The following is a 26,559-nucleotide window of genomic DNA, read 5'->3' as shown; positions in this document are numbered from 1 at the left end:
GATGCTGTTAATGTTTGTGACATTCAACAGATACATGTAATTTATAGCTCAAAAGCTCGAATGGGAAACATGCAGTTGTAAAGATTTATTTTAGTTTCTATGCATGGATGGATGTTTGTGTTATGAGCGTAAAGGTGGGTTTGGGTGAAAATGTGAGCCCCAAGGCCAGTCACTGCTGACGGAAAAATGGTGATCTAAACACTATATCTAAAAATGTCGCTTTCACCAATTTTGAAGGCAAACATCAGCCCTAACAAGCTTGTTGTTCTAAAGGCAGAATTGTTGGGATCAATAAGTAGCATGTGAGGCAATCAATTATATTTAAATTTGGTACTTACAAAAATGTTGCTTAATGTCTGCTGAATGCAGTGATGAAAATCACTTATACTAATGAAAAAAATTGCTTCTTATAAAAGCTTATAACATGTATAAGTTTATTTTTTTAATTTTATTTATTTATTGTATATGGGTGCTTTATCTGCAGAAGGGAATCAGATCACATTATAGATGGTTGTGAGCCACCATGCGGTTGCTGGGAATTGAACTCAGAAACTTTGGAAGAGCAGGCGGTGCTCTTAACCAAAGAGCCACCTCTCCAGCTCAAAATTTATAAGTTTATAAAATTAAACTTAGCTGAGAGTATTATTTTTACCTCGCATCCTTTCAAGTTGACTGAAGAGGTTTCAAAATAGTACACAGAAGTTAAATGGCAGAACAAGTAGGTAACTAGTATTTCTAATCTTACTATATGAAATTAACTCTGAGACTGGCCAAGACACAAATGTCTAGGCATAGACAATGCTTCGTGTTGGCTACAGAATCGCTATGAATTATTATTAGATGCCATTCTTCGTATGGCATGAATGAAGATTTACAGATGTCTTTTTTTCCTGCTCATACGAAGAGCAGAAAACCATGCTTAATTGCTCTGTGCAGCATTCACACCTTATTCGTTTACAATTTTAGGACTTTACAGTGCTTATATATCTTCAGAACAAAAGATTGGACACTGACATTGGATCAGACCTGAGAGGATTCATTCCTCTCAGCATTCTGGGCACTGACAACCTGTATCCTTCATGTTTCAGCATCAAGTGCTTCAGTTGCTGTTCCTCCTCAGAACAAGACAGCCCCAGGACACCTTCATAGAAAACCCCCAATCCCAATTGGCCCAGCATTTCAGAATGTTCCAAACAGGACTTTAATTAAGCCTGGAATTTCTCAACGTTTAGAAACTGGACCACAAATGCTATTTCTAGCTTGTTTAACCACTTCATCAATTTTATTTGGGCCCCTACAAAGGTATTATTCGTCTCAAGTCAGCTAGAAGAAACCTTACAACACTGATGCCACATTTCCTTTAAGAGGGTTGGGTAGGTTTTTGGTTGCTTTCTTGGGCTATAGAGGGTTATTTTCAATGGGAGTTGGTTATAAGTTATTATTGGCCTTATTTAGAGAGAAAACAAGGTTGGATGCAGAGATGTCCCTCTTTCCCTTTATCTTTAATTCTTAGGTTTGGAGATGGGGCTGAAAAGAAAGAAGGGGGAATATAGAAATATATGGGGAAGAAAGAACAAGAAGCAGATTAGTTAAACTATGCCTCAACTTAGTGCCTTAATTGTTACTCACAAGGTTATTTTTAATTCATTGATACAGAATTTGTATATAGGTGCAAAATAAGTTTAATTGGTATAGAATTCAAATGTAAGATTATTCTTTACACACATTATAAATATTTCTACTCCAATATGAGGTATTGCACTCATATACTCAATTATAATATAATTATAATCAGTCCTAACAAGCTTGTAGTTCTAAAGGCAGAATTGCTGGGTTAAACCAGCAGCACACGAGGCAACCAATTATATTTAAATTTAATACTTAATTATAATACAAGGTTTAATTCCAATACTTTGAAAGTGCTTTTGCAGGATGTTTAGGATAAGTAAGTTATACACATTAATTGTTAGTTAAATCAAATCATGGTCATATCAATTACTAGTCTATTTATATCCCGAGAATATACATCTTAGGTAGAACAGATAGATATGATTCTATAGAAAGATAAGGTAAAATAGTTAGATAAGGTCTTCAAAAACCTCAGAGACATACAGAATATGGCATTTCTACCACAGACAGAATTCTGCCTAAAAAAGGCAAACTTGGATTCAGGCAGAAATGACAGCCAAACTCTGCCAAGACAGGGTAAACAAGTCCTCAATAATTCCTGCCCCAAAAATATGTCTATCAGATGTATTGGGCCAGAAGGCTGAAGATGATGCTCCAACGTTATAGAGAGTTTTGGATGACTATTCAGGTAGCAAACTGTCTCTGTCATCTTCTCATTTGGGAAGCTACTAACCAGCACTCCCAGCATACTCAGTTAATCCAGTTAATTCCTTCTCAGGTCTCTTATGGGGTTGAAGACCAGGTAGTTTAGTTTTACAATAAAGCTTAGTTGTTTAGGGGTTAAGATGTTTTTAAGTCTAGATAGATGCTTTAAGTTGGTAGTGATGAGATACGATAGATATTGATTTTCATTCAGAATTTTAGATGCCCCAAGAAAGGAAAGATGTTTTCACCAAGGTTGCCAAATACAAATAGCCAAAACACTAAGATTGTAACATTTATATAATTCCTGATTGTTTAAAGATTCTTCGTGCTGTAGGTAGTTTATTGTATATATGTGTAATAATATAAATGTATATGTAAAAATTATTTAATTAAAAAAAGAAAAAAGAAAGAAAAAATAGTAACACAGGCACATGTCCTTTTTGGTGTTGGAGAAGTTTAAAAAGATTTTTACAAAGGTCCGTGAAGCCAATGAATTAGGAAGCAAAATACTACTTATTTTCAATGCATTGGATTTTCTCTAACGAACTGGGAATGGTCTAAGTTTTGTTTCTGTTAAAAAAAATACCTTGACAGAAAACAACTTAGGGGAAGAGAGAGGGCTTATCTTAGATCACAGCCCCCTGTGACAGTTTACCATAACAGGGAAGTCAAAATGTCAGGAACTTAAAACAGCTTGTCACATCAAATCCAAAGCCAAGACCCTTGAGGGAGGAGCACATTCATGTTTGTACTCATTTCACTTTCTCTTTCACACCGTCCAAAAACTGAATCCCAGGGAATGGCTCCCCATGTGGTGGCTTAGATCTTCCCAAATGAATTAACAAAGGGCTATCCCTTACAGGCATGCCCAGAGGCTGACTGATGTAGGCAATCCATCCTTGAAACTCTTTCCAGGTGACTCTGGGTTGTGTCATGTTGACGACCAGAACTAGTTATAAAGAGAATCTAGTGGAGAGCTTTGAGCTGGGTGACTCTGACAAAACTGAGGTATATTCTGAAGGCATCACAATAATACCTATTGGAGAATGACGTCCTGAGCAAGGCGAGCAACGACTTCAGTGAGAAGCTATTCCGATGCTCAGGCTAGACTGCTTTATTTAGACTTGAGAGGTAGCGATTTGTCCCACAGGGCTTTAGATTTGGGGCATGCATGTTTAAACTGATTTCATCTGCCTGTCTGGCCTATGGAGTCTCACAGCATGAGTGTTTAGATTTAAGAAGAAATCGACTCCCACATACGGATCTTTGTCATGTTATTCTTTTTGCTCGCTGTGGTTCACGATGTCTGCTATTTCTCTAAGCTTGGACTCCACGTACTTCTAGTCTGAGGCTCTATGTGTCCTACAGCATCCTTAATTTTCTCCAAGGACTTGTTATACCCCTACGTTAACAGGCTTTTGTATTTAAGTGTGGACTCATCTGTAACAGCTCCTCTTTACATATATGTACTTTCATCACTTCACTGCTGATGCAATTAGAGACCAAAATAAATGCAATAAATGCACCCTAGAAAATATTTAAATGAACTCTAATAAATATATAAATAGGTGACATTTGTTACAGCTAGGTAGAGATTACTTTGCAAAGTATAACCTAGCCCACGGGGGAAGAGTCCACATTTATACAAGGAATTAAATACCTTAATATTTATATAGTGACTGCTAGGTCTCAGACTGTTCATATGTCTAGACATGAGCTCAAGTGGACTACACCCACTCTCCTTATAATCCACGTCATTTGTCCAGCCAGTGTTCTCCTACACTATCTCAGTATCCTGCTACCTTCTTCCCTGCTCTCAGGTACCTTCTCACCTCTCCTGCTTTGCTCTATCTCCTGTTAACTCCGTTACTCTCTCCCTCTCTCCCACATCCCTAGCCCTGGCCACGTCCAGCACGCTTTCTTTTCTCTCTGCTCTGGACTCTTCCAGAAACTTCTGGAAATTTTCTCTCTCTTACCCACAGTAACCCAGTCCCCCACCTCCTTGGAGCAGTCATATTTCCAGTTTTTTTTTTTTTTACTGTATCCCTCTCAATACAGTATCAACTTTTAAACATGTTTTAAATAACTATCTAAAAGTATTCATCTTCTCTCCCAGTAAAACACAACACAAAATGTTGCACTAGATGCTAATAACTAAACTGACTCCCAAGACATCTTTATAGGAAATGATTCCGAGTAGAGAGGAGCTCTGCAAAGGGATACACTGTGTCAATAGTGTCATTTTAGGTGATAAGAAAACTTATTGTTTATCAGCATTCAATTAATTTGCCACTGGTACATGACTCAGTCCTGATAGCTGAGTCTAGCTATCTCCATCTCTTCGAGGGACGTGGCACTGATTGGCCTCTCACATCTCAATCACTTTCTCAATTAGTGGCAGTTTCTTTTAATTGTTTCTGCCCTTCTTAGAGAAGTCTCAGATATATAAAAATTAATTACCTGGAACTCACATCTTTATAATTTTAACCTTTCTATGCTTCGGTTGTTTACAGTGACATTTATTTAAATTGTTTTTCAGATGACTGCATGTAGCTGAGGCGCGATTGATCAAAGTTGGGGATGGGGGAAGGGCGATGGTGGAAAGTCAGCTTTCTATGGTATTTTGAGACTTTCCCAGAAATCCTTGGCTCATCAGAACTTGTTTTGACATGGCTGAAAGACATGTCCTATTAAAACGGTATTAAGGTGAGATCTCCCCTTGTGCTGAAGCCATTACATTGCAAATTACGCACAAGAGGAAAACCTGCTTCAACGTTCCATTCCCTTCCCTTTCAATTATGATAAGGTAGTTCCCAGATTACAGTCTGCTAATTCATAACAATGAAGCCAAGGTCACCCGCAAAGTCACCTACCTCCTCTGCTCCTTACAGCCTCTGTACTATCCTAAGCAAATGCTGACATCTATGGCACTCTCTGCCCTTCTCCTTTGATAGCTAATATTTTATTGCTGTTTTTAAAATGAGTGTCCTGATATAAATCTTTTACTTATCCCACTGTTTTGTTTTTATGCTCATAATCCACTGTCTATGCCTTAAATTGTTATCTGTTATAGGTTACCTTCATTTCATGGGGTTTTTCTTCTTTGTTTTATTTCTTCTTCAATTTCCTGTCCATTTCTATTGTCCGGTCCTCAGCCCTATAGATTTCTCTTTTATCCACCTGAGGGCTCATTGTCTGCTTTTTTGTAGATGCTCAAAGAAGATCTTGCATACAAGCGTTTTAAATTAAACTGCTGCCCCGTTTCCCAGTGTTTACTGGACCACAGATGCTGTGAGGGCAAAAATGATTGTGTCTGCCTATGTGAATTATTTGTGTAATGCCCAGGATGCTTCATGACCATGGTCAGCAAGGTGGATTCCTTGTCTGTAATCCCCAGTTGGCCTCCTTCTATGATCATAACCTTTATCTGGTCATGAAACTAAAAATACATAGTCTCGCTTAAAACTTGAACAGTTGGTTTTCTGCTTCCAAAAATATTCTTTTTTTCTTTTCTTCTTTTTTAACAATTTTTATGACCAAAAATATTATTAACCTGTTGAAAATGTCAACTAAAATTTTACCTAAAATTTTACCATGTTGTAAAAGCAACATGAAATTATCACATGAAGGAATGTGGAGCCTCACCTTTGAGTAGATGGAGGGATTTGGATAGGTTGTACTAGAAACATTTAGAATTTATTGTAACAACAACCTGTGCATCTACCATGGCCTGAAGTCTAAGGATATAAAGATTTTTAAAGAAGCCACCAGCTATATAATACCTCAAAGATGCTTGACTAGATATAGGCAAAAGTAAATTTGAAAGGATTACCAGTGATCTTCCATCCTTAAGTAAAGTCTAGTTAAGGTTTAAGGAGATGACAACACAAACTTTATGACTGTAAACGCTGCCTTTAACAGCATGTCATGAGGTAAAGTTATCGTTAGACTCTTCTAGAAAGAGTGACATGACTCACTGAGCTCCAAGTGCTCATGGTGCTCCACAGAAGTGGAGCCCACAGCTAGGAAGGCTATTTAGTTTAGAATTTATTTACCAGCTTCCTCTGAGTAGTACTTTTAAATCACACTTGGATATAACAAGTGCCAAGATAACTACACACCGGGAAGAATAATGAGATTAATAAATCTGGGAATCACGCACTCTATAATTAAGCTGTTATTCTTCCCTAGGCCAGCGTAGTATAACTATTATATAATTGCAGATAAATATCAAGCCCTTAATTCAAAGTAATCTTGCAGGTATTAAAGAAATAAGGTATCCAGTAACTCTTGAAAAATATCCTCTTACTAAGGGAATGCAAGTAATAAGACCTATGCAAGTCAGTATAAAGAGATCTTAATTCAACTCTTTAAAGGTGTTTGGACTAGAATCTCCAATTAGTTTGATTTCTGGAGCCAATCAGAACCACTGATTCTGTGAGCAGGCTGGATGCTGTCTGAAATTTACTACCGAAAACCTTTGTTAGGTACAGACTTCAATAAAGCTCTTACAGTTCACCCTTTATCCATGGTGATGATGATGTCAGTGGTTACCCAAGAGGGAACACTGGTCTCAGCATCATGGGGGAACTGCACAATCTTAGGCTTCACCGTAGCTCCAAGGAAACAGAACTGCTTTGGGACAGAGCAGCCACTGATGTTTTAATAGTTCTTTAAACAACTTTGACAGATACTAAGACTTTCAATGCCCTGGAAAAGAGAGACTAGAGAAGGCGGAAGAGGTAGAGAAGGGAGAGAGAGAGAGAGAGAGAGAGAGAGAGAGAGAGAGAGAGAGAGAGAGAGAGAGAGAAGCCAAAAACCTAGATTGACCATTGTAGTAGACACAGCTAAAATTTTGCAAAGGCACCCAAAATTCAGAGGTCATTTTCTAAGATTTGAAGACAGAAGAAGAAAACACATGTGCTCCTTTTTTCCTGCTTGCCCACCATCCTAGTTGCTGTGACAAAACACAATGACCAAAGACAACTTGGGGATGAAAGGGTTTGTTTTACTATCCTATCCCAAGTCACAGTCTACTGAGGGAAGCCAGGACAGGAACTCAGGCAGGGCAGGAACCTGGAGGCAGGAGCTGATACAGAGGCCATGGAGGGGTTGCTGCTTACTGGCTTTCTGCTAATGACTTGTCCAGCCTTCTTTCTTACAGAATCCAGGACCATCTGCCCAGGGGTGGCAACACCAAAAGCGGGATGAGCTCTCCCCACGTTAAACACTAATTAAGAAAATACTCTACAAGTCTGCCTATACACCTGTCTTAGTGAGGCACTCTCTCAGTTGAAGCTCTTTCTTCTGACTCTAGCTTGTATGTTGACAGAAACTAGACAACACATATACTATGCAAAATTTATGTTTTTATTTTCCTTTCTTTTAAAAAAATATATTTTAAAATAATATAATCATACCACCTTATTCTTTAATTTTTCTCCCCCTAAACCCTCCCTTTTGCCTCCCTCACTCCTTCTTAAACTGATAGCATCTTTCTCTTTGGTTATTATTGTCGCTTCTACACACATAAGTACAAATATGTAGTAAATAACACCTGCTGAGTTCATTTTTTTTTTGTTGTGTATGTGTATCTTACTCACGGCTGATGACAGTGTTGAATAGCCAAGTAGGGGTCGCGTGCCCGTGAGGAACTAATTCTCCCCCTCTCAGCAATCATTAGTTGCATGAAATTCCATGTCTAGAGAGTCTCCTTCTTCTGTCCTAACCTATCAGAGACCTTCCCTGAGCCTTAGGTACAGGAATTCGGTTGCAGATGTATCCAGCGGGGCTGGGTTCTTTTGGTCCCTTTGTCTCTGCATTGTATGTCCAGTTGTGGGTTTCTGTAGCGATTCAACTTGCTGTAAAGCGTCTCTGATGAAGGCATGAGAGCTACACTTGTCTGTGGCAGTAAGGAGAGCCTTAGAAAGTGAGAAACAATTATGTTGGTCTAGTAAAGTGGCAGTAGTAGATTCTCTTCTCAGACTCATGCCCACATTAGCCCTGGATAGGTAGGTCACTAGGTTTCTATGACCAGGAATAATTTCCCTCGTGTTAAGTGGGCTTTAAGTCCAACTGGACAGCTGTTGGTTACTGCCAGCATACGAGTGCTGCATGTTTAGTGACGTCTTGCCATGATAGTCATTGTGTGGTTCATTGATGTCATGGCTATAGCACTATTTTCGGCTTTCTTCCCTTGGCAGCAGGCATAGTGCTTTCTGGTACCGTGGAAGCTAGACCACAGGAAGGAGGCTTTCAGGTTAGAATAAGCTCAAGCTGTTCAAGTCCTCTGTCCTAAGCATACACTATCCTCCAGGGGAAGGAAGTTAATACAGAAGGAGAAGGAAGGGGAAGGGACAAATAAAACCAAAGTTGTTTGATAAAGCATCAAGGAATCTTCTTATTTTTTATTTAGTTAAAATTATATGCTAATATAATTATACATATTATATTTATATATTATAGTTATATACTATATAACTTTAGATTATATATATTTCATGTAATTTTATATAATTTTTACATTTTGGGTACATATTTATATAATTTTATATATTTGTATAATTTTAGCTATATACATATATAAGTTTATATATAAAGTCTATATGTGTATACATACAAATATACATGCATATATATGTACAAATATACATACATACTAAAAGTAGTTATGCCACTTGGATGTGTAATGCTCTCCACAAAATCCACAAACTATCAATACAAAACAAAACAAAATAAAATAAAACCACTCTGCCAGACATAAGTCTCCGGTTGAATTGTTGGTCAGGGTGGTCCAAGTGACTATAAAAGTACATTGGCTCTTTCTGTTGCCCTCTGATGCCTCTTAAAAATCAAAGATAAGTTCCTATTGCCAAAATATACCTTTGATCCTATAATCGTTCATAAATATCAAGTAAACCTAAAAATATCACAATATATTTATCTTTGTATGTTTGTGAGGTTTAAATTAATCTTGGCTTCTCTCAAACTTTAATTAAATTGAAGTTAATTAATATCTGAGTCAAAATTTATACAATGTTAGATTTGTCATGAACCTTGAATGCTTTTATTTTATATGTCTGACTGTTTTCCTCATATAGATGTCTGCGAACCACATGTATACCTGGTACCCAAAGACGTCATAAGAGGATACTGGATCCCCTAGAAATGGAGTTATAAATGGTTGCAAGCCACTATGCGGGTGCTATTAATCAAACAGGGGTCCTCTGTAAGAACAACAAGGGCTCTTAACTGTTGAGTCATCCTTGAAGCCCCAAAATCTCCGTTTTGGAGCCCTATGGGACTTTAAACATCTGAAAGACTTATTGACTAATTTTAGACCGGTTTAAGAAGATTTAGAATTGTTAGAGGGTCACGCCATGTTTAAGTTCATGGTTCTGCCATGTTACCAGTGTCAGCAGCTTCAGGAAGGGTAGGTAAGAACCGTTCCCTGTAAGGCTATAAAAAAGTGTGACAATTTAAAAACTGGATGCAAGGACAAACCCACTGGGTAAAGGTAGGGATACACATCTTACTAAAAGTCTGTTGGAAGTCAGGAAATAGTGTCCTGCCAGTTGAATTTGTGCAGAGCAATCAAGGTTTGAGTGCTCCACGTAACTGACGTGTTGAAAGAGCAGAGAGAGAAGCACACCGTGTGGGCAATCTTTTGGGAGACTGAATTTCTGTTCCTTTACTACTGCTGATGTTTTGTCAAAGCAGCACTCTGCCGTGGCCTTGTTACGTCCAGGAGCTTTGTGTAACCCTGTTACATCTTCAGCGTCCCTCTTTTTATTTGGTTCTCATTGTTTTGTGATGTTTAGAAAATAACTAAACTAAAATTGTGTGTGTGCGCGTGTGTGCATGCGTGTGCATGTGTGTGTGCATGCGTGTGTGTGTGTGTGTGTGTGCATGTGTGTGTGTGTGTGTGTGTGCTTGGTTTGGGAAATATAATTGCGATTTGTATTAAAAGCATACTTGCGTGTCATATTGTACTAGAAACTATGCCCTGTGCTACTGTGAGGAAACTGTGCCTAGTGTCAGTACTCCGGGGTGGGCATGGAGCACTTGCGAGTCCAGCCCAGCAATATGCATTAACATTTACAAAATCAGCATACAAAGATAAAAAGTTACTTCTTTTCATATTGATTACTGCAACTAACATATTGACAAATAAAAACGAGAAAGGAAATTTATAAACAAAAAATTACTTGGTCTGTGTCTTAGAGTATCACCTAAAATGAAAACTAGAGTCTTGGCATTTCCCACAAGACATTCAAGAATAGGTGACATGGTTTGCTTGATGATCAGATCTCAGGAGAACTATGGGAGATAAATGGATTAAGTAGAGAAGTGCAAAAGTGAAAGTGATAATCAAGTTTTAAGTGGACTTTAATAAAAATGGATTGGAACCAGGCATTAAGGCAAACACTTGTAATCCCTAGCATTCAAAGGCTAGAGGTAAGAGGATCAGGAGTTCAAAGCCAGCTTACCCTGCATAAGATCCCCAAGACAAACCAATGAATAAATGATGAGTAAATAATAAATATAAGATGGATTGGAGTGGATAAAAGGGAAAATCTTACTAATGCAGTTTTGAGAAGTATTGATGTGTATCCGTGTATAGATGCTTGTTATTTCTTTCTGTGCCTTCTGATTGTAATTATGCTTATAACTGGCAGGGTCTAGTTGTTCAAATTTCTCTAAACCCAGTATTCATCTTCGACTGACGAAGTGTGATAACTAATGTGGTACAGTATGTTTTAGGATTCTTTTGAAGTATATCCACAAATACATGACAAAGTGATAACATCAAAGACCTAGTCTGGAGTAAAGAACAAGCCAAAGAAATTGTTACTTCAGTCAGATAGCTCTTTGATGCCCAAGTCAATCAACTTCCATAAAGGTCAGAAATAAAGGTTGAATTCTTCGCAAAGGTAACAGTGACTTTTAAGATGCAGTGTGGACTCTTGTCCTTGTAGACCTGTCCATCAATGCTGGCCAAACTTTAGAAGTGTCTGCTACTCCAACTTCAACTGGTGTGTCTTATGCCACAACACACATTTACTACAGGACACAGAACAGAGATCTTCCTCCCCTCAAAGGTAAAGAAGATGGGCTATACATACCTCCGCATCTTTACCTTGTCATCTACCAAGAGGCTCAATGGCCCAAAAAAAAAAATACTTGGTGCATGCTTTCCAAAATAATATAGATAAGGTACTTTGCTGTTTCGTGTGGATTATTTTGTATGAAAAGAAGCCTTTGCACTCCATTTTATTCAATAAAACTATAGAAGGGAGTATTTTCATGTAATTTCAGTCAACAAATGCTTAGTTAGAACCCATATGCCTGGCTGACATCTACCTGTTTATGTGACTTTAAATGATCAATGTTGAATTTATCATTTGGCTCCTAGACATTTAATAATTTTTATTCCCGTGCTTTACACAATCCAGGCTCTAAATGTGGACAGAGGAATGTGTGGCTGTCTTGTACAACACTAACTGTCCCAATAGCATCCAAGCCTGAGAAAGCAGCAATGAGACCAACACAATGAAAGCATGAGTAATCCAACTACTGTACAGTAAAATCTTGTGCTTTCAAACCTCTGAAAAATATTTCCACTTCATATCTGTATGTAGGTATCTACCATCATGTGTTAGTCAGTCTCTCTTTGTGTTCAGGTGTTCTTACATATGGTGTTCACACTTAGGTGACAAGGTAAAAATCACACAACAGTGCAGACAGATTCAAGTAAACATGTGACTGGTTCCTCTCTCAAGACCCCTGAGACCCAAATGTTTGCTTTGTTGTCAATTTTAAATATTTTAATCAAAGATTTTAATTTACTCTCTTCTCAAATGTTTCCTCAGGTTAAATTAAGAAAACACTACTTAAAAAAAATCAAGAAGAAAATTCATAGAAATTCACCATGCCCCATCTAGTGTACAAAACTATCAATTAGTTATCTTGCCAGGAATCAGGGATTTTTTTTTAAATGACATAAATAAATTCTGTACTTGTGTTTTTCCCCATTGGTCATGTGGTACATGAAATTATATTTACAACATTAAAGTTCCTTGTGGTGTTTTGTACTTCTTTTTAAAGAACAAATGCTAAGATAGCACTTTTCTACATGGCTCAATTTAGGATGCATATAATTTAATTATTTGTTCATTTGGTATATCTGCATTCCTGCCTATGTGAATATTAGTATTTTACTCCTCAAGGGCAACTGACAACATCTCAAGACACTAAACAGCCTATGATTGTATTCTTAGCTGTTCTCTGCCATATACATTTTCCCTGTTTATCTTGTTCAGTATAAATTCATTGATCAAGAGAAAGAGAGGACACTTTTGTGCACTTCTTCAGTGCCTCATAGACCCATATTGTCCTCACAAGAGTGTTACCCATTTCATTGACATTAGTTTCGTTGATGTGCATTAATTCTGTCTTAATCCAAAAGCCAAATTAACAGAAGATTTGTTTCAATGCTATATAAAATAATTGAAGCTGTCTACAAATTTGTCACTATGAAAACTGATATAATTAATCAATCCTGGATAGGAACCACAATGCATCTAAGCTATCAATTATTAAGTAACGCTATAAAAATCACCTTTATTGTGGGTAGTTCTCCAGAGAGGGAGGGAAACCCAGGGTTAAGAGTATCTGATTTTGGATATTCATGATGATGATCATGGTGGTGGTGATGGTGATCATGGTGGTGGTATTGGTGGCAGTGGTGATGATGAAGACAGAAAGAGAATAAAATTAAAGAAAGCAAGGAGAGGTTAAAGGAAAGAGGAGGCAGGGGACAGGTAGCTCAGGTTGGGCCGTGCATGGGTAATCGCTGTATACACAGAGCATATGTAATAACATCCAGTTCTGCTTGTCTGAATTCTAACGTCCACCTGTGCTACCTTCTGGAGACACTTGACTCTGGAAAATATGTGCATTGAGGAACTTTAAATTCAGCAGTGATGGATTGGGAGGTGAGAATCAAGCCCCAATCAGTAGGTTAATGCTGTAAGTAAGAAGTCTATGAGTGGTCCCAGTACACTTATCCTGTGAGGATGCAGCCAACTTTACACATATTATACTGAAGCTGTGATCTTAAACTTTCCAAACTCTAGGATCTTGAAAAACATATATGTATTGTCTTAAACCAGCACAGCATCTGGCAGTTCCGTTGTGGTCCAAGCACACTAAGAATTGTTACTATACCTCACGTTTTGTAGGCATGCTAACACTTGGGTCCTCTTCTAAACTCAGTCTTTGCTTTGGAATATTTGCTCCTTTTACCAAATTGATTTTAGTTCACATTAAACAAAACACAAGAATTATCCTCATGTTTAGATTTAGTTCTGCACTGCAGGTGTCGGGAGGGGGAGGGGGTGTCTTTAAGATCAGGTATCACCCTTGTATTGTCCTTGGTTAGTGCAACAGTTTGAGCAGACACCCCTAAAATACAAGTAGTAAACACTGAACCCCTATTCTGCTCTAGCCAATGGACAGGACATCCTCCACAGTTATGTGGAGAGTAGGGACTGACTCTGGCATGAGCTCCGATGCCCCATATTTGACGACCTCCCCTTGGAGGGGAGCCCTGGTGGCTTTCAAAGAAAGGATAGGCAGACTACCAAGATGACACTTGTTAGCCTATGACCATAAAGGAGATACCCCTCGGACATGGACCTAAGGGAGGGTAATAGCGTGGGGACTGGGAGGGTAGGAGGAACAGAAGGATACAAGTGGTGGGAGAACATTGAGTTGTAATCTGAATAAATTCAAAAAAGAAAAGATCAGGTATTACCCTTGACCCAAAGTAGACTTTCCACCTACAAGCACATCCATGAAATCAGGGGCCTTTACTGTTCACAGAATTGCTGCACCTCTTACTTTATTCTGCTGGTCAGTAATAGATTTCCGAGTGCATTTCCCCCCCTCAAGAAATGTGTCTATGTTTCTGCAGAACTAAAAATTGAAAATCAGATAAATGGGTTCTTGATGGGCCCCTTAATCATCATTACAAACATGTTCTGTATCCTAGCTAGCTAACTTGCAAACCAATAACCATGCCCCAAGATCAACTATTGGAGCTCAATTATTTTGGAAGTGGGTGATCATCTTGGGTTCTCTTTTGATGTCTATTTGCATATATTCTTCCAATCCCCCAGATCTCTGAGTGTGGCAATGTGCCACTATCTTACAGCATCCAGGGTCTGAATCTAGAGCACTGTAACTCAAGGTCATTCCAAACATGCCTATGGCTTATACATCTTTCAGTGTGCACAGAAAACATAATTTTTAGCCTCAGTATGATTTACCAGTCTGGCATATGTCATCTTTAAACACTGTGTGGTATAATATTGCTTTTGAACACAAGATGGATTTATAAGCTAAGTATTCGACCTGAGAACTTCCTTATTTGCGACACTTTGTATCAATGCAAACAGACTGAGAAATGAGTACTCTGAACAGATAGTGGTGTTTTTAATAACTCGTAGCCCAGTGCATGCACACCATGCTGATAAGTGCAAACTGATTTCTATGACCCTCAAGTCACATTCAGATGCTTCCTGCAGAGTTACTTAATCCATTTCACATCCTCCTCGCTCTCCCTCTTATATAAAAATGTCACCTGAAGAATTTTTTTAGGAAGTAGTGTATTCATGTCATGTGTCTTCAGATAAATTTTCTGTCAAACTTTGCATTGGGGATTTAGAGGTTTGGGGGTGTTTACGGCAATTCTTTGACACTGTTACTATAAATACATACAGGACCTTTGGTAATTATTCTCTGATTATTTAAAACATCAGGGTTTTGTTTTTCTCTATTTCATAAAGACAGACATCTCTTTCTTCTTTATTATTTATTGATATTACTGTTATCCTAAACTATTAACATCATGCCATAACCATTGCAAATATTAAAAAAGGATCTTACTGAAATTTTAACAGAGATATCATAAATTTATTCACTCTGCCACAGAAGGCAAAAACAAATACAGTCACTTTTTTTGGTTTAATTTGATATTATAATCTACTTTAGAAAGGGTTGCCAGGAAATAACTGCTTGGTTTGGTTTCTGAAACACAGATTTGAGTGAAGAGAATGTAGCTACCACTGGAGAGACTCAGAAATGTTTTTGCATTAAAATAAACACAACAGTTTGGTCATGTGAGCAAACTCAGAAGGCCAAAGGAATAAGAAGGAGATTTGGAAAAGAATACCACAGTAGGCAGGGTTTTAAGTCTCTGAAGCCTTATTTGAACATTGGGATTTTATTCTTAACATAATTAGATGTCACTGGGATACTTAACCAGACGTTTTGAGGCTATTTGTCCCAAATTGATGAGGAAAGGGTAGTATTAATAAATAAATAATTAATTTTATAAAGAGTGATATATATTTATAAGTAGCTAATGGTAATTTGAGCTTGTACAGCCACTAGGAAAATTAGTATGGAGTTTTATCAAATGGTTAGTGAGATAATTAAGAGGGTTAAGATCTTTGCTGACAAGCCTGGGTTAGTGGCTGGTTACCTTGCTCCTTTGTAGTATGTGGGATACCCCCAGTCAGGAGGGGTGAAGGTTCTAAGTAGGCACCAGCTTGAGTTCTCCAGGTTCAATGAGTTGTATAAGTATTGTCTTCAGCAGTAGTAGGGCCTTGTCATCCCTTTGTGGAGGACAACCGATCGCCCTCAGTTGTTTGGGGATTTCCACAGGGCCCTTTTGGGCAACAACCTTATTAGGCGTAACTCATTCACGGCAGAGAGTCTCATTTGGTGATGAGAAATGTCCAGTTGGGCCTCTGTCTCACTCATCAATTGTAGGTTCCATTTAGATCATCTTCATATGTGTCTATATTTTAGGAAGTCTCTACTGCGTGAGGTTTCCATACACTCTCTCAGATGGCCCTTACTTTCAGCTCTTCTAACCCCTCTCAGTTTGATCCTCCTAATCCAATCCCACACTGACCCATAACTATCTATTCTATTTCCTCTTCTGAGACTGGTCCAGTTCTTCCCATCGTCCCTTACTCTCTATACCTATATGGATTGTAGCCTGCTTGTTATTAAAGACTTAATGACTAATATCCAAATATAAGTGAACATGTAACATATTTTTCTTTCTGGGTCTGAGACACTTCATTCAGAATAGTTTTGTTCTAGCTCCATCCGTTTACTCATGAATTTCATTTTTAACACCTGAATAATACTTTGTTGTGCTGTGCGTAAATGCACTACATTGTCCTTACCCACTCATCCATTGGCAGATATCTACTCTGTTTCCAACTTCTGGGTATCATGAATAGAGCAGCAATGGCCATGGTTGAACAAGTGTCTTGATAGTAGAATATAGAATTTTTCGGGTATATGCCCAAGAGTAAGATAACTACATCTTTAGGTTGCTCTATTCCCAGCTTCCTGAGAAACTGTCATACTGATTTTCATAGTGGATGTACAAGTTTGCAATACCACCAGCAATGGATGAGTACTCCTCTTACTCCACATCCTTGCTAGCATAAGTTCTTTCTCTCTCATGAAATCTCAAAGTAGTTTTTTTTTTTAATTTTAATTTCCCTGATGGCTAAGGAGGAGGAATATATCTTTAAGTGCTCCGCAGCAATATTTTCATGCCAATACCTCATTGGTGTGATTACTATTGCTCTGTAATACTATAATAATAAGAGATTAAGATTGGGGATGGTGAAATCTCCAGCACCTCTTGTATTATTCAGGATTGTTTTAACTATCCTGTTTTGTTGTTGTTGTTTTGTTGGTTGTTTGTTTTGTGTTCTCATATAGAGGTGAACATTTTCCTTTCAAGATTTTTGAAAACTTGTGTTGGAATTTTGATGGGAATTGTATTGAGTTGGTAGATTGCTTTCAGTAGCATGGCCATTTTTACTATATTATTCCTACTGATACATGAGCATGGGAGACCTTTCCATCTTCTGCTATCTTCTTCAGCTTCTTTATTCAATGTCTTAAAAGTTTTATTATAATTTTTTTTACTTGCTTGGTTAGAGTTCTTCCAAGATATTTTGGTTTTTTTTTTTAGGCTATTGTGAATGGTACTGCTGCCATGATTTCTCTCAGTTCATTTGCTTTCTTTAAATAGGGGAGATTATTGTGAATTAATTTTGTGTTATGCTACTTTGCTGAAGTGTTTATCAGCTGTAGGAATTTACTGGTGGTGGAAGTTTTAGGGTCACTTATATATAAAATCACATCACATGCAAACAAAGATACTTGGTCTCCTCCCCTTCCTTCTTGCATCTCCTTGGCTTCCTCCAGTTGTCTTATTGCTATAGCTAAGGCTTCAGGTATTATGTTGAGTAGGTATGGCTGGAAAGACAACCTTTCCTGTCATGTTCCTGATTTTAGTGGAAGTATTCTGAGTTTCTCTCCATTTAGATTGATGCTGGCTGAACCCACCAATTTTTAATGTATATAATGCTTAGATGTTTCTGTATAATGAGTATAATTACTAGCCTTTTCTTTTATAACTATTAGTCCTTTCTTTTATAATTGCTTATAAAATGTATATAAAATATAAAATTGTTTATTAAATGTATATAAGTAATTATAATTGAAGTAAATTGTGTATCATTTTCTATGCATATGAAAAAGCATAATGTCCAAGGATGTGGTCAGTGCAAATCCATGGCAACCCAAAGCCTCAAGGCACCTTTGCAAGATGGGAGCTCAGCAGGACAACTTGGAAAACTTTATTAAAATCCTTTGTTTTTAGATTTTCATTAAGCCAAGAAAAGATAAGGATGACTGCTCTCCTGCTGACATTTGGAATGTGGCATGTTGATATATTTTTGGCTCGGGCATTTATTACCTTGTGGCATTTTGCCTCAGCTGTTCCTCTGCACAAAGGGATAATATACTGCATAATTAATTCAACGCAAGCCTGCCAGTGCCACACCTGGCTGTTTAAAAAAAATACAGAGCACAGGTACTCAATCCTTTTTAAAGGGCTAAAATCATACTGAAGTAATTAGGAATGCCAAATCAGAATAAATTAGGCAGCATCAACACTCACAACTTAGTTTTCAAAGGTGGAATTTAAATTAAATACAGTCATATATTTAAAAATTAATCTAAATTACCTACTTCTTATCAGGAGTCACTGAGTGAATGCTGTACCATCCAACTGTGTGTGACACTGACAATGTGAACTATTAAGCAGTACTGTTAAACTCTTTGCTAGGACTTGGTTGTGTTACTTACTTCTACTTTAGTGGTACCCATAAACATCACACATGATGGACATTTTTCCTGTTGTGTAAATTTCAAGCTAGGACATTTACAGATACAGGCATGGTTCCCAATACAAGAACTTCCATTCTTATTGACTTATTAGAAAGTGTTCTAGAGTATGGCACAAAACATCTCCATGACTTCTTTCCATGTGAATTTGGAAAACAATCAGTGAGTTTCAAAATATATGGCTAAGAAAAGTTAAAGATACCTAACACAGTTTACACAACTTTCATCTTTTACTTTGATGTATATTTCATAGGCAGGCAAAAATGGATCAGGAAATCATATGGGCTAATACTTAGAACTCTTCTTCCTGAGGAAAGATATAGTTAATCTTGATACTCAGAACATCATTACTTTAATGCTTCTCCAGAGTTCAGAAAGTCAATTGCTTCTCAGAGTTCAACCATTCTACCAAAGGTTGCAATTTCTAATTCTTGAGATGGAGCTGTGATAGAGTGGACAGCATCCCTGAAGGTCCTGCATCCCTGAAGGACTCCTCTACACCTGCATACCTGAGATGGTGCTGAGACCCTATGGCTACACACCTGAGATGGTGCTGAGACCCTACAGCTGCACACCTGAGATGGTGCTGACACCCTACAGCTGCATGCCTGAGATGGTGCTGAGACCCTACAGCTTCACGCCTGAGATGGTGCTGACACCCTACAGCTACACACCTGAGATGGTGCTGACACCCTACAGCTGCACACCTGGGATGGTGCTGACACCCTACACCTGCACACCTGGGATGGTGCTGAGATCCTACAGCTGCACACCTGGGATGGTGCTGACACCCTACACCTGCACACCTGGGATGGTGCTGACACCCTACACCTGCACACCTGGGATGGTGCTGACACCCTACAGCTGCACACCTGGGATGGTGCTGACACCCTACACCTGCACACCTGGGATGGTGCTGACACCCTACAGCTGCACACCTGGGATGGTGCTGACACCCTACAGCTGCACACCTGGGATGGTGCTGAGACCCTACACCTGTATACCTGGAATGGTGTTGACGCTCTACAGCTGCACATCTGAGACAGCTGATGCTTTATAGGTGCTGATGCTCTTCAGCTGCATACTTGCAACAGTGCTGACGCTCTACAGCTGCATAGCTGAGACAGTGCTGAGTTTTTGGTCTCTATTGTTATAATTCTAGTTGATTAGCTGTTGCTTCTACTACCTGGATCTTTGGGGGAAATAAACCATATGTTATCTGGATGTGTCGTTTATAAGCTGTGCTGTGGATGGTCTAAGCCACCACTGTTTCTTCTGCAATCATGTACAGGGTCCCCCAGAAGGTCCATGGGAAACACATTATAAAGAATTGTCCTAAAGATTGAGCAGTAAGTCAGTTCAGTATTTGAGACATTATTGAAATGGAAAAGAGGCATGGCGAGCAGTGTGTTGAGACACCGGGGGCTTGTTATGACAACTAGGCAGGGACTGTTTAAAGAGCACCTTGACTACAAAGTGGCCAGGCAAATTGGTGCTTGCCACTGCATTCTTACTTTAAGAGGGTGAAAGTGAATTAAAATATACAAATAATGTGGCTCTTTTTATAACTAATCATTACATTAAAACCATGTGGACACATGTATACAAACTCTGTGATAGGACCGAGAGAGTATTATAGCTGTCTTTATTGACTGTGTGTGTGTGTGTGTGTGTGTGTGTGTGTGTGTGTGTGTGTGTTAAGTTTCTTCACATCTCAATTAATTAATTAAAACCAACACTTAACATGTACTTTGTGAAGTCCCTGGATTCAAGCTGGAATATATAGTAAATATAAAGAAAGAATTTAAAATCCTCCCACTCTATGAAAAAGAAACAGGTTGATGAACACCTGAGGTGGGGACGTGCAGAAAAATGCCATCTACGATTACCTAAAATAACCCTCGAATAGCAAATATAAGCTCAGTGTATAAGATATAAAAGACACGCGTGAGTGGAGAAGTGCAGGGCCAAATAAAAACTCATTGCTTCGAACAAAACGCTGCAAAGCTTTGTGACTTACTTGTTACACAGTCTCAGACATTAGCGCTTGAAACTGGGATAAACAGGAGGCAGAGATGTAGTGAGAGAGTAGTTGAAGTAAAACAGAACTTACTGGCATGGCATTCCTTAATTTAGTCTTACTACCAGACTGTATTAAGGCCAAAAAAAAAAAGTTAAAAAAAAAAAAGAGAGAGAAATCTAGATGTCTCCACATTTAAGAATAAGAAAAAAATGCAACAGTTTCCCCCAAAATGAATAAAACCTATCAAATATTTAAGGCGATGAGCTCAAAGGCCTTGAGGGAAAGAAAAGGAAAAGCGAAAAGGGAGAGACACAGATGTGTGAGCTCCTGGATTGTAGAATATCCGTAAAGAGTATGGTCTGGGAAGGCATTTTAAATTTCAAAGATCTCTGGAAACGCCATCATTCTGATATTGGACAGAGTAGTTCTGAAGAAGAAAACGTTAAGCAAACTGAAGGAATTAGTTTTGACAGTTCTGTGGGAACTAGACAACCCCCACCCATTTACAAATACTTTAGTGGGGACATTTGGAGCTGGGCATTCTGAGAGTTTAAAGTAGGGGAGGAAAAGGGCTTCTTGCCTGAGAGACAGCCAGTTCTCACATATTGAAAATCATGTGGCACAATAACTCAAGGGAGGTAGATACAAGAATACAGATACTATGTCAGTTACTCAGAGCATCTATTCAGAGATAAAAATACTCAATAAGAACAATATATATATGTGTGTGTATGTATATACATGTATATATATACATATGCAGGAGCATGCACACACACACACACGTGTGTGTGTGTGTGTGTGTGTGTGTGTGTGTGTGTGTGTGTGTGTTCATGCTCCAGAACAGTTTTGTAAAAATGAGTCAAAACTACTTGTATCTCGGTCCATGCTTCATTTAGAATACAAAAGAATGAAAAAAAAAACATAAGAATACATATTGAATGTGAAATGTAACAGTAAACTACAGTTTGACCTGCTTCAGAATGGATTCAAATAATGAGCAGTGAATTCTAAACTCCCAGTTATAGAGTTTTTTCATGATAATAGAAGACAGCTTTTGTAAGTATAACAATAACTTTAAAAGAATGTCGGTAAAGACGCTAATTTTTGTTGAAGACAGTTTTCTCTAGTATAGAACATTATCTACACTTGTAAAAACATGTTTATCTCTTAATATATGCTCATTTAAAATAATATAAAGCATAGATTTTGGTTTTTTATTTCCCAGTTCATGAGTTAAGCATGATAGACCACATTCTAAAAGATTTTCTTAAGCTGATAAATTTTGTGTGCATTGTAGTGGAATTAAGAATATCACTGAGGTAATTGTTGGAAATTTTCCCATCAACACAGGGGTGAGTAGGTGAAAGGACTTTTGGAGTTCAAAGAATTACTTTGAGGAAGGGTCACCCAGTGTGTAATTAGAGGCAACATGTGCAGTTTAGCTGACATCAATGGTTTTCACCCTCTGAATAGCAAGATCTTATCTATTGAAAATTCCCAACATTTTACAAGGATATGTAAAGGAAAGTTAAAGATGGAGAGAGAGAGAGAGAGAGAGAGAGAGAGAGAGAGAGAGAGAGAGAGAGAGAAAGAAGAAGAAGAAGAAGGAGGAGGAGGAGGAGGAGGAGGAGGAGGAGGAGGAGGAGGAGGAAGGGGAAGAGGAGGGGAAAGAAAAGGAGGGAGGGAGGGGAGAAGGAAGGAGAAAGACATAAACAAAGCACCTATGGTGCTTTAGAGTAGAATCAAACAATGATGTGTAAGAATACATTAGAGCTAAAAATTTCCTTTCTCATATGGTCTTCTTAGAGTGGGATTTGCACACTCCTCCAACAAAGTGTGTCTACAGCTAAACCAAGCAAAGGTTTGACACAACAAATGTCAAAGCTACTTGGCAGATGCTTATGCCCACTTCTCTATTAAGGTTATTTTTCAACTTACCATCCTGCTTTAGGCAACCACCAGTTATTGAGCAGGACTACTCCGCTGGCAACCTGAGTTACCCATCCTGAACATGATTCCAGTTTTCTAAGAAGCAAAATTGAGACACTTTTCCAGTCTCATGAAATAAGATCATGACTTTATGAAAACTTTAACTGATTACCGTGTGAAGGCACTGAGTTTAGAAGTAAGCATATTGCATATTTTTTTCTGGATGGCAATACAAATGATCTCTAATAAGTAATGATCAATGTTCATAGTTATAGATGTGGCCATTAAAGAATTAATAAATCTCCTAGAATGATGAAGGCTGGAGAGATGGCTCAGAGGTTAAGAGCGCTCACTGATCTTGTGGAGGACATGCATTCAGTTCCCAGGGCCTAGATCATTTGGCTCACAGTGTCCTCTAACTCCCTAGGATCCAAGACCCTCTCCTGACCGCTACAGGTGCCAGCCACATATGCACAGGCACTCCCACATATACAAAAGATAAAAATAAAGATTGAAAATATGAAACATAATGATAGACTAGTCTAGAATTTTAATGTAGCATTAATTCAGAAAGCATGGTTTTAAAAGCTACCTGATGGATACTTGCTCATGGAAGTATTTTTTTTTCTTTACTTGAAGACTTCCTTTTCTACCAGAAAGCATCTCCTGTGCCCAGAACCCCTAACATTTCTGTGGAACCTGTCTTTCAAGACAGTTAATATATAAGAGATTTCTTGATTACACATCAGTTCTCTCCTTGTCTTAAATAGCAAATTCCGAGGAAGGAACAGATTTGCCAACTGAAACAAGAATAACTTTTAAAGGTGGATTACATCTTCCTTGGGTACTGATGCTCAGTGAGTGAAAGTTATCCTGTGTAGTGTGATGATGCTGAAGGAGAGTCAAAGGCTCATCAGACATCAGGCTTTTCACAGGCAACACCAATGCCCAGCCTCACACAGCCATAAGAATCACAGGACTGGGCCCTTGAGAGATGGCTCAGAGGTTAAGAGTACTGACTGCTCTTCCAAAGGTCCTGAGTTCAATTCCCAGCCACCACATGATGGCTCACAACCATCTTCAGTGAAATCTGGTGCCCTCTTCTGGTCTGCAGGTGTTACATGCAGGCAGAACACTGTATACATATTAAATAAATAAATCTTTTAAAAAAAATCACAGGATTCCTCTACGGTAGTGTGTAGTGCTAGCCAGGCAATGGATAGTAGCTCTATTGTTGGTCATGTATCTTAACTTTTACATACACAGACACATGCACACATGCACAATGTGCATAATCACAGTTCACTTATTCATAGTACCATGGGAAATTACATAAACTCTTTGAAGGTTCGTCTGCAACATTTGCATGCTGATAGGGCCTCTGCAAAAGGGATATGAAGTACATTTTCTCAGTTAATATTTGTTCAGAGCTCGTGAGTTCATGGCTAACTGGACACTGTATATTATTGTGAGTCACTGTTGTCATTTAGCTGACTCCTCCAGACCTTGTAAGAATGAGAGTGTCAGTCAGTATTGTTTCACAGCTCATAATAAATCCTCAGGGTACACGGCTGCTCAAACATAGCTCCAGTCTCTCCTCAAAACACCAAGTCTGTAAATAGCCATCGGATTTAGTTGATGTGTAATTATTCCTATGCCAATACTCCTTCTCACTGGTATCTCAGTAGCTGCATTAACCAACCTAGAAACAAATTAATAGTAAAATATTCTCATCATTCTCATTAAACAAAACAAAAAACCTCACTGTTATTTCCCACTCATAGTATCTTTCTTTCTGAAATTCAAGTATTAAGTACAAGACACAGTCTGAGTAGTTAGCCTTTTGCCTTTCAAAACTAATAAAAATTTGCTATGTGGCCATACAACAGGTCAATGCACCTGATCTCAAAATCAATAAAATCTATCTCCATTTAATATGCATCACAACATTAATGCTTCTTGTGTTTGTTGTCCACGCAGGCCAACATATTAGTACCCATTTATATTTTTAGACTCAGTTTTCATATGTGTAGGATGCACTGAGAGCAAAGTCTCCAACACTGTATGAGAATTCTTTGAACTGAATAAAATGATCAGCAAATTATTCCAGAGTTAGGAGAAAATATTTCTGACTTATTATCTAAATTCTCACAGAAGAAGAGAACACCCAAAAATTCTGTTTTTAACACATAGTGATAAAAACTTCAAAGATTCTTTTCTAACATATTGCAACATTGAGAATTATCTTGGGGACCCAGAGAGCTGGACAAATAACAGAGAAAGTTCAGCGAGATTCAACTTTTATGAAACAATACACATGTGCATGAATGCTTACACATTCTCACACATGTGCACATGCACACACATCTGGGAAAAATACTATTTTAATTTGATTGTATCACAACTGGTTATTATTTTTCTCAGTTAATGTATATTTGTTATATAAAATGGTAGTTATTTCTCAAAATTTTATGCATGTGTATCATGTAACTTTGATCATACTCATTCCTAGTAGTCTTCTTCTGATTCGTCACATTTTCTGGTGGACCCTTTTCTCAAACAGTCTTTCTTCTACTTTGATTTGTCATCATATCATCTATCACATATCAATTGATTAATCATCTATCAACTTATTTGCATATCCATCCATCTATCCATCCATCCATCCATCTATCCATCCATCTGCCAGTCCGTCCGTCCGTCTATCCATCCATCCATCCATCTATCCATCCATCCATCCATCCATCCATCCATCCATCCATCCATCCACCCATCCACCATTCCAGCCATCTGCCTGGGAAGGTTTTGCACATGAAAGAAACATGCAGTACTTGTCCTTCTGAGTCTCTAATGCCATTTTCATGAACAGAGGTGTCTTAAAATCTTGACTCTTAAGTATGTGTATCTAGCACTTAAGATGTTCCAAAGTGTGACTTTCAAATTCCAGGAGCATATAGCTCTACTGGCATGCTTTAAAACTCTGAACTGAGTGTAGAAAATACCTATTCATGCTTTGTTTTTCTGTTTGTTTATAATGTATCTTCAAGGGGAGTACATGTCTATTCAGCATCTGTTAGTTCCTACTTTCAGATAGCCCAGGATCACCTCCAACATTTCTGAATGTGTTAGCAGCCAGACACAGTCTTAATTCATTGGTGGAAACGCTTTTTAAAAATCAGTGCCAGTGAGTGTGTGGCTCCTTGAGATTCTTTTCACTTTGTAAAGGATGAAATGATGCCCTGTGACACTACATACTATACGAAAATAGTGTTATGTAAAACCATTGTTTCTTTGCTAGTACATTTTACTATTATCAACCAAACATTGTGCAAAGTATTCCGACAGAATTCTGCCAGGTTTAGAGGTGTAAATGGAGGAGAAGAGAGGAGAGTGTACTTACCGGAGTCCTCAGTTCAGGAATGGCAGCTTGGTAGGTGAGTGGACGGCAGTCACGGGTGTTTGGCACAAGAACACAGGGCAGGAACATTGGTCCCAGGTCATCTCCATCTAGAATGTCCACAGTGAGGGTGGTGGTGGTCGTTCGCCTCTCATTCAGATTTTGTGCACGGTCCTGATAAGTGTAAAAAAACCACGCAATTAAACAATCAAATGATGTAAATATTAGGAACAATTTAGTTTATTAATTCTATTCTTTCTTTTTGTTTAAATGAGGGATCGATAGTAACCTGTTTAAGCTGAGTTTAATTTATTAATCTACTTGCTTTCCCCAACCTAAAATGCTAAAATGGTACCATACAATTTGAGACCTATAGCAGAGAGCCCCAACTTCGCTGCAGCCTACCACTCTCCAGACACCCTCCTTGATATACTTGGTAAATGCCTTGATTTATGCTATTCTGTTGCGACTATTGAAGTTCATGTGATCTTCCCAACATACAGTGTATTACATCATCAGAAGTGATGAGGTAATGAAGCAGCAAAGAATGGCTTCTTCCCAGTCAGTCCCTCATATGTAGCTC

At 38.3% G+C, this 26,559-nt stretch overlaps 1 protein-coding gene across 1 annotated transcript in view; it reads right to left on the bottom strand.

Moving 5' to 3' along the window:
• PCDH15 (protocadherin related 15) overlaps window positions 1-26,559 on the bottom strand; it is a gene marked incomplete at its 3' end in the record, with an annotated part of 1,334,501 nt that overhangs the window by 334,123 nt on the left and 973,819 nt on the right. Inside the window, exon 11 of the mRNA XM_084754693.1 lies at window positions 25,980-26,150. Coding sequence (XP_084610819.1) covers window positions 25,980-26,150 — 171 coding nt within the window. The remainder of the gene's footprint in view (window positions 1-25,979; window positions 26,151-26,559) is intronic.

Source organism: Acomys minous, assembly GCF_964271855.1.
Source record: "Acomys minous genome assembly, chromosome: 13".
Classification (NCBI taxonomy): domain Eukaryota; kingdom Metazoa; phylum Chordata; class Mammalia; order Rodentia; family Muridae; genus Acomys; species Acomys minous.
The sequence above is the reverse complement of the archived record's forward strand: the minus strand, read 5'-3'. Positions and strand labels throughout refer to the sequence as shown.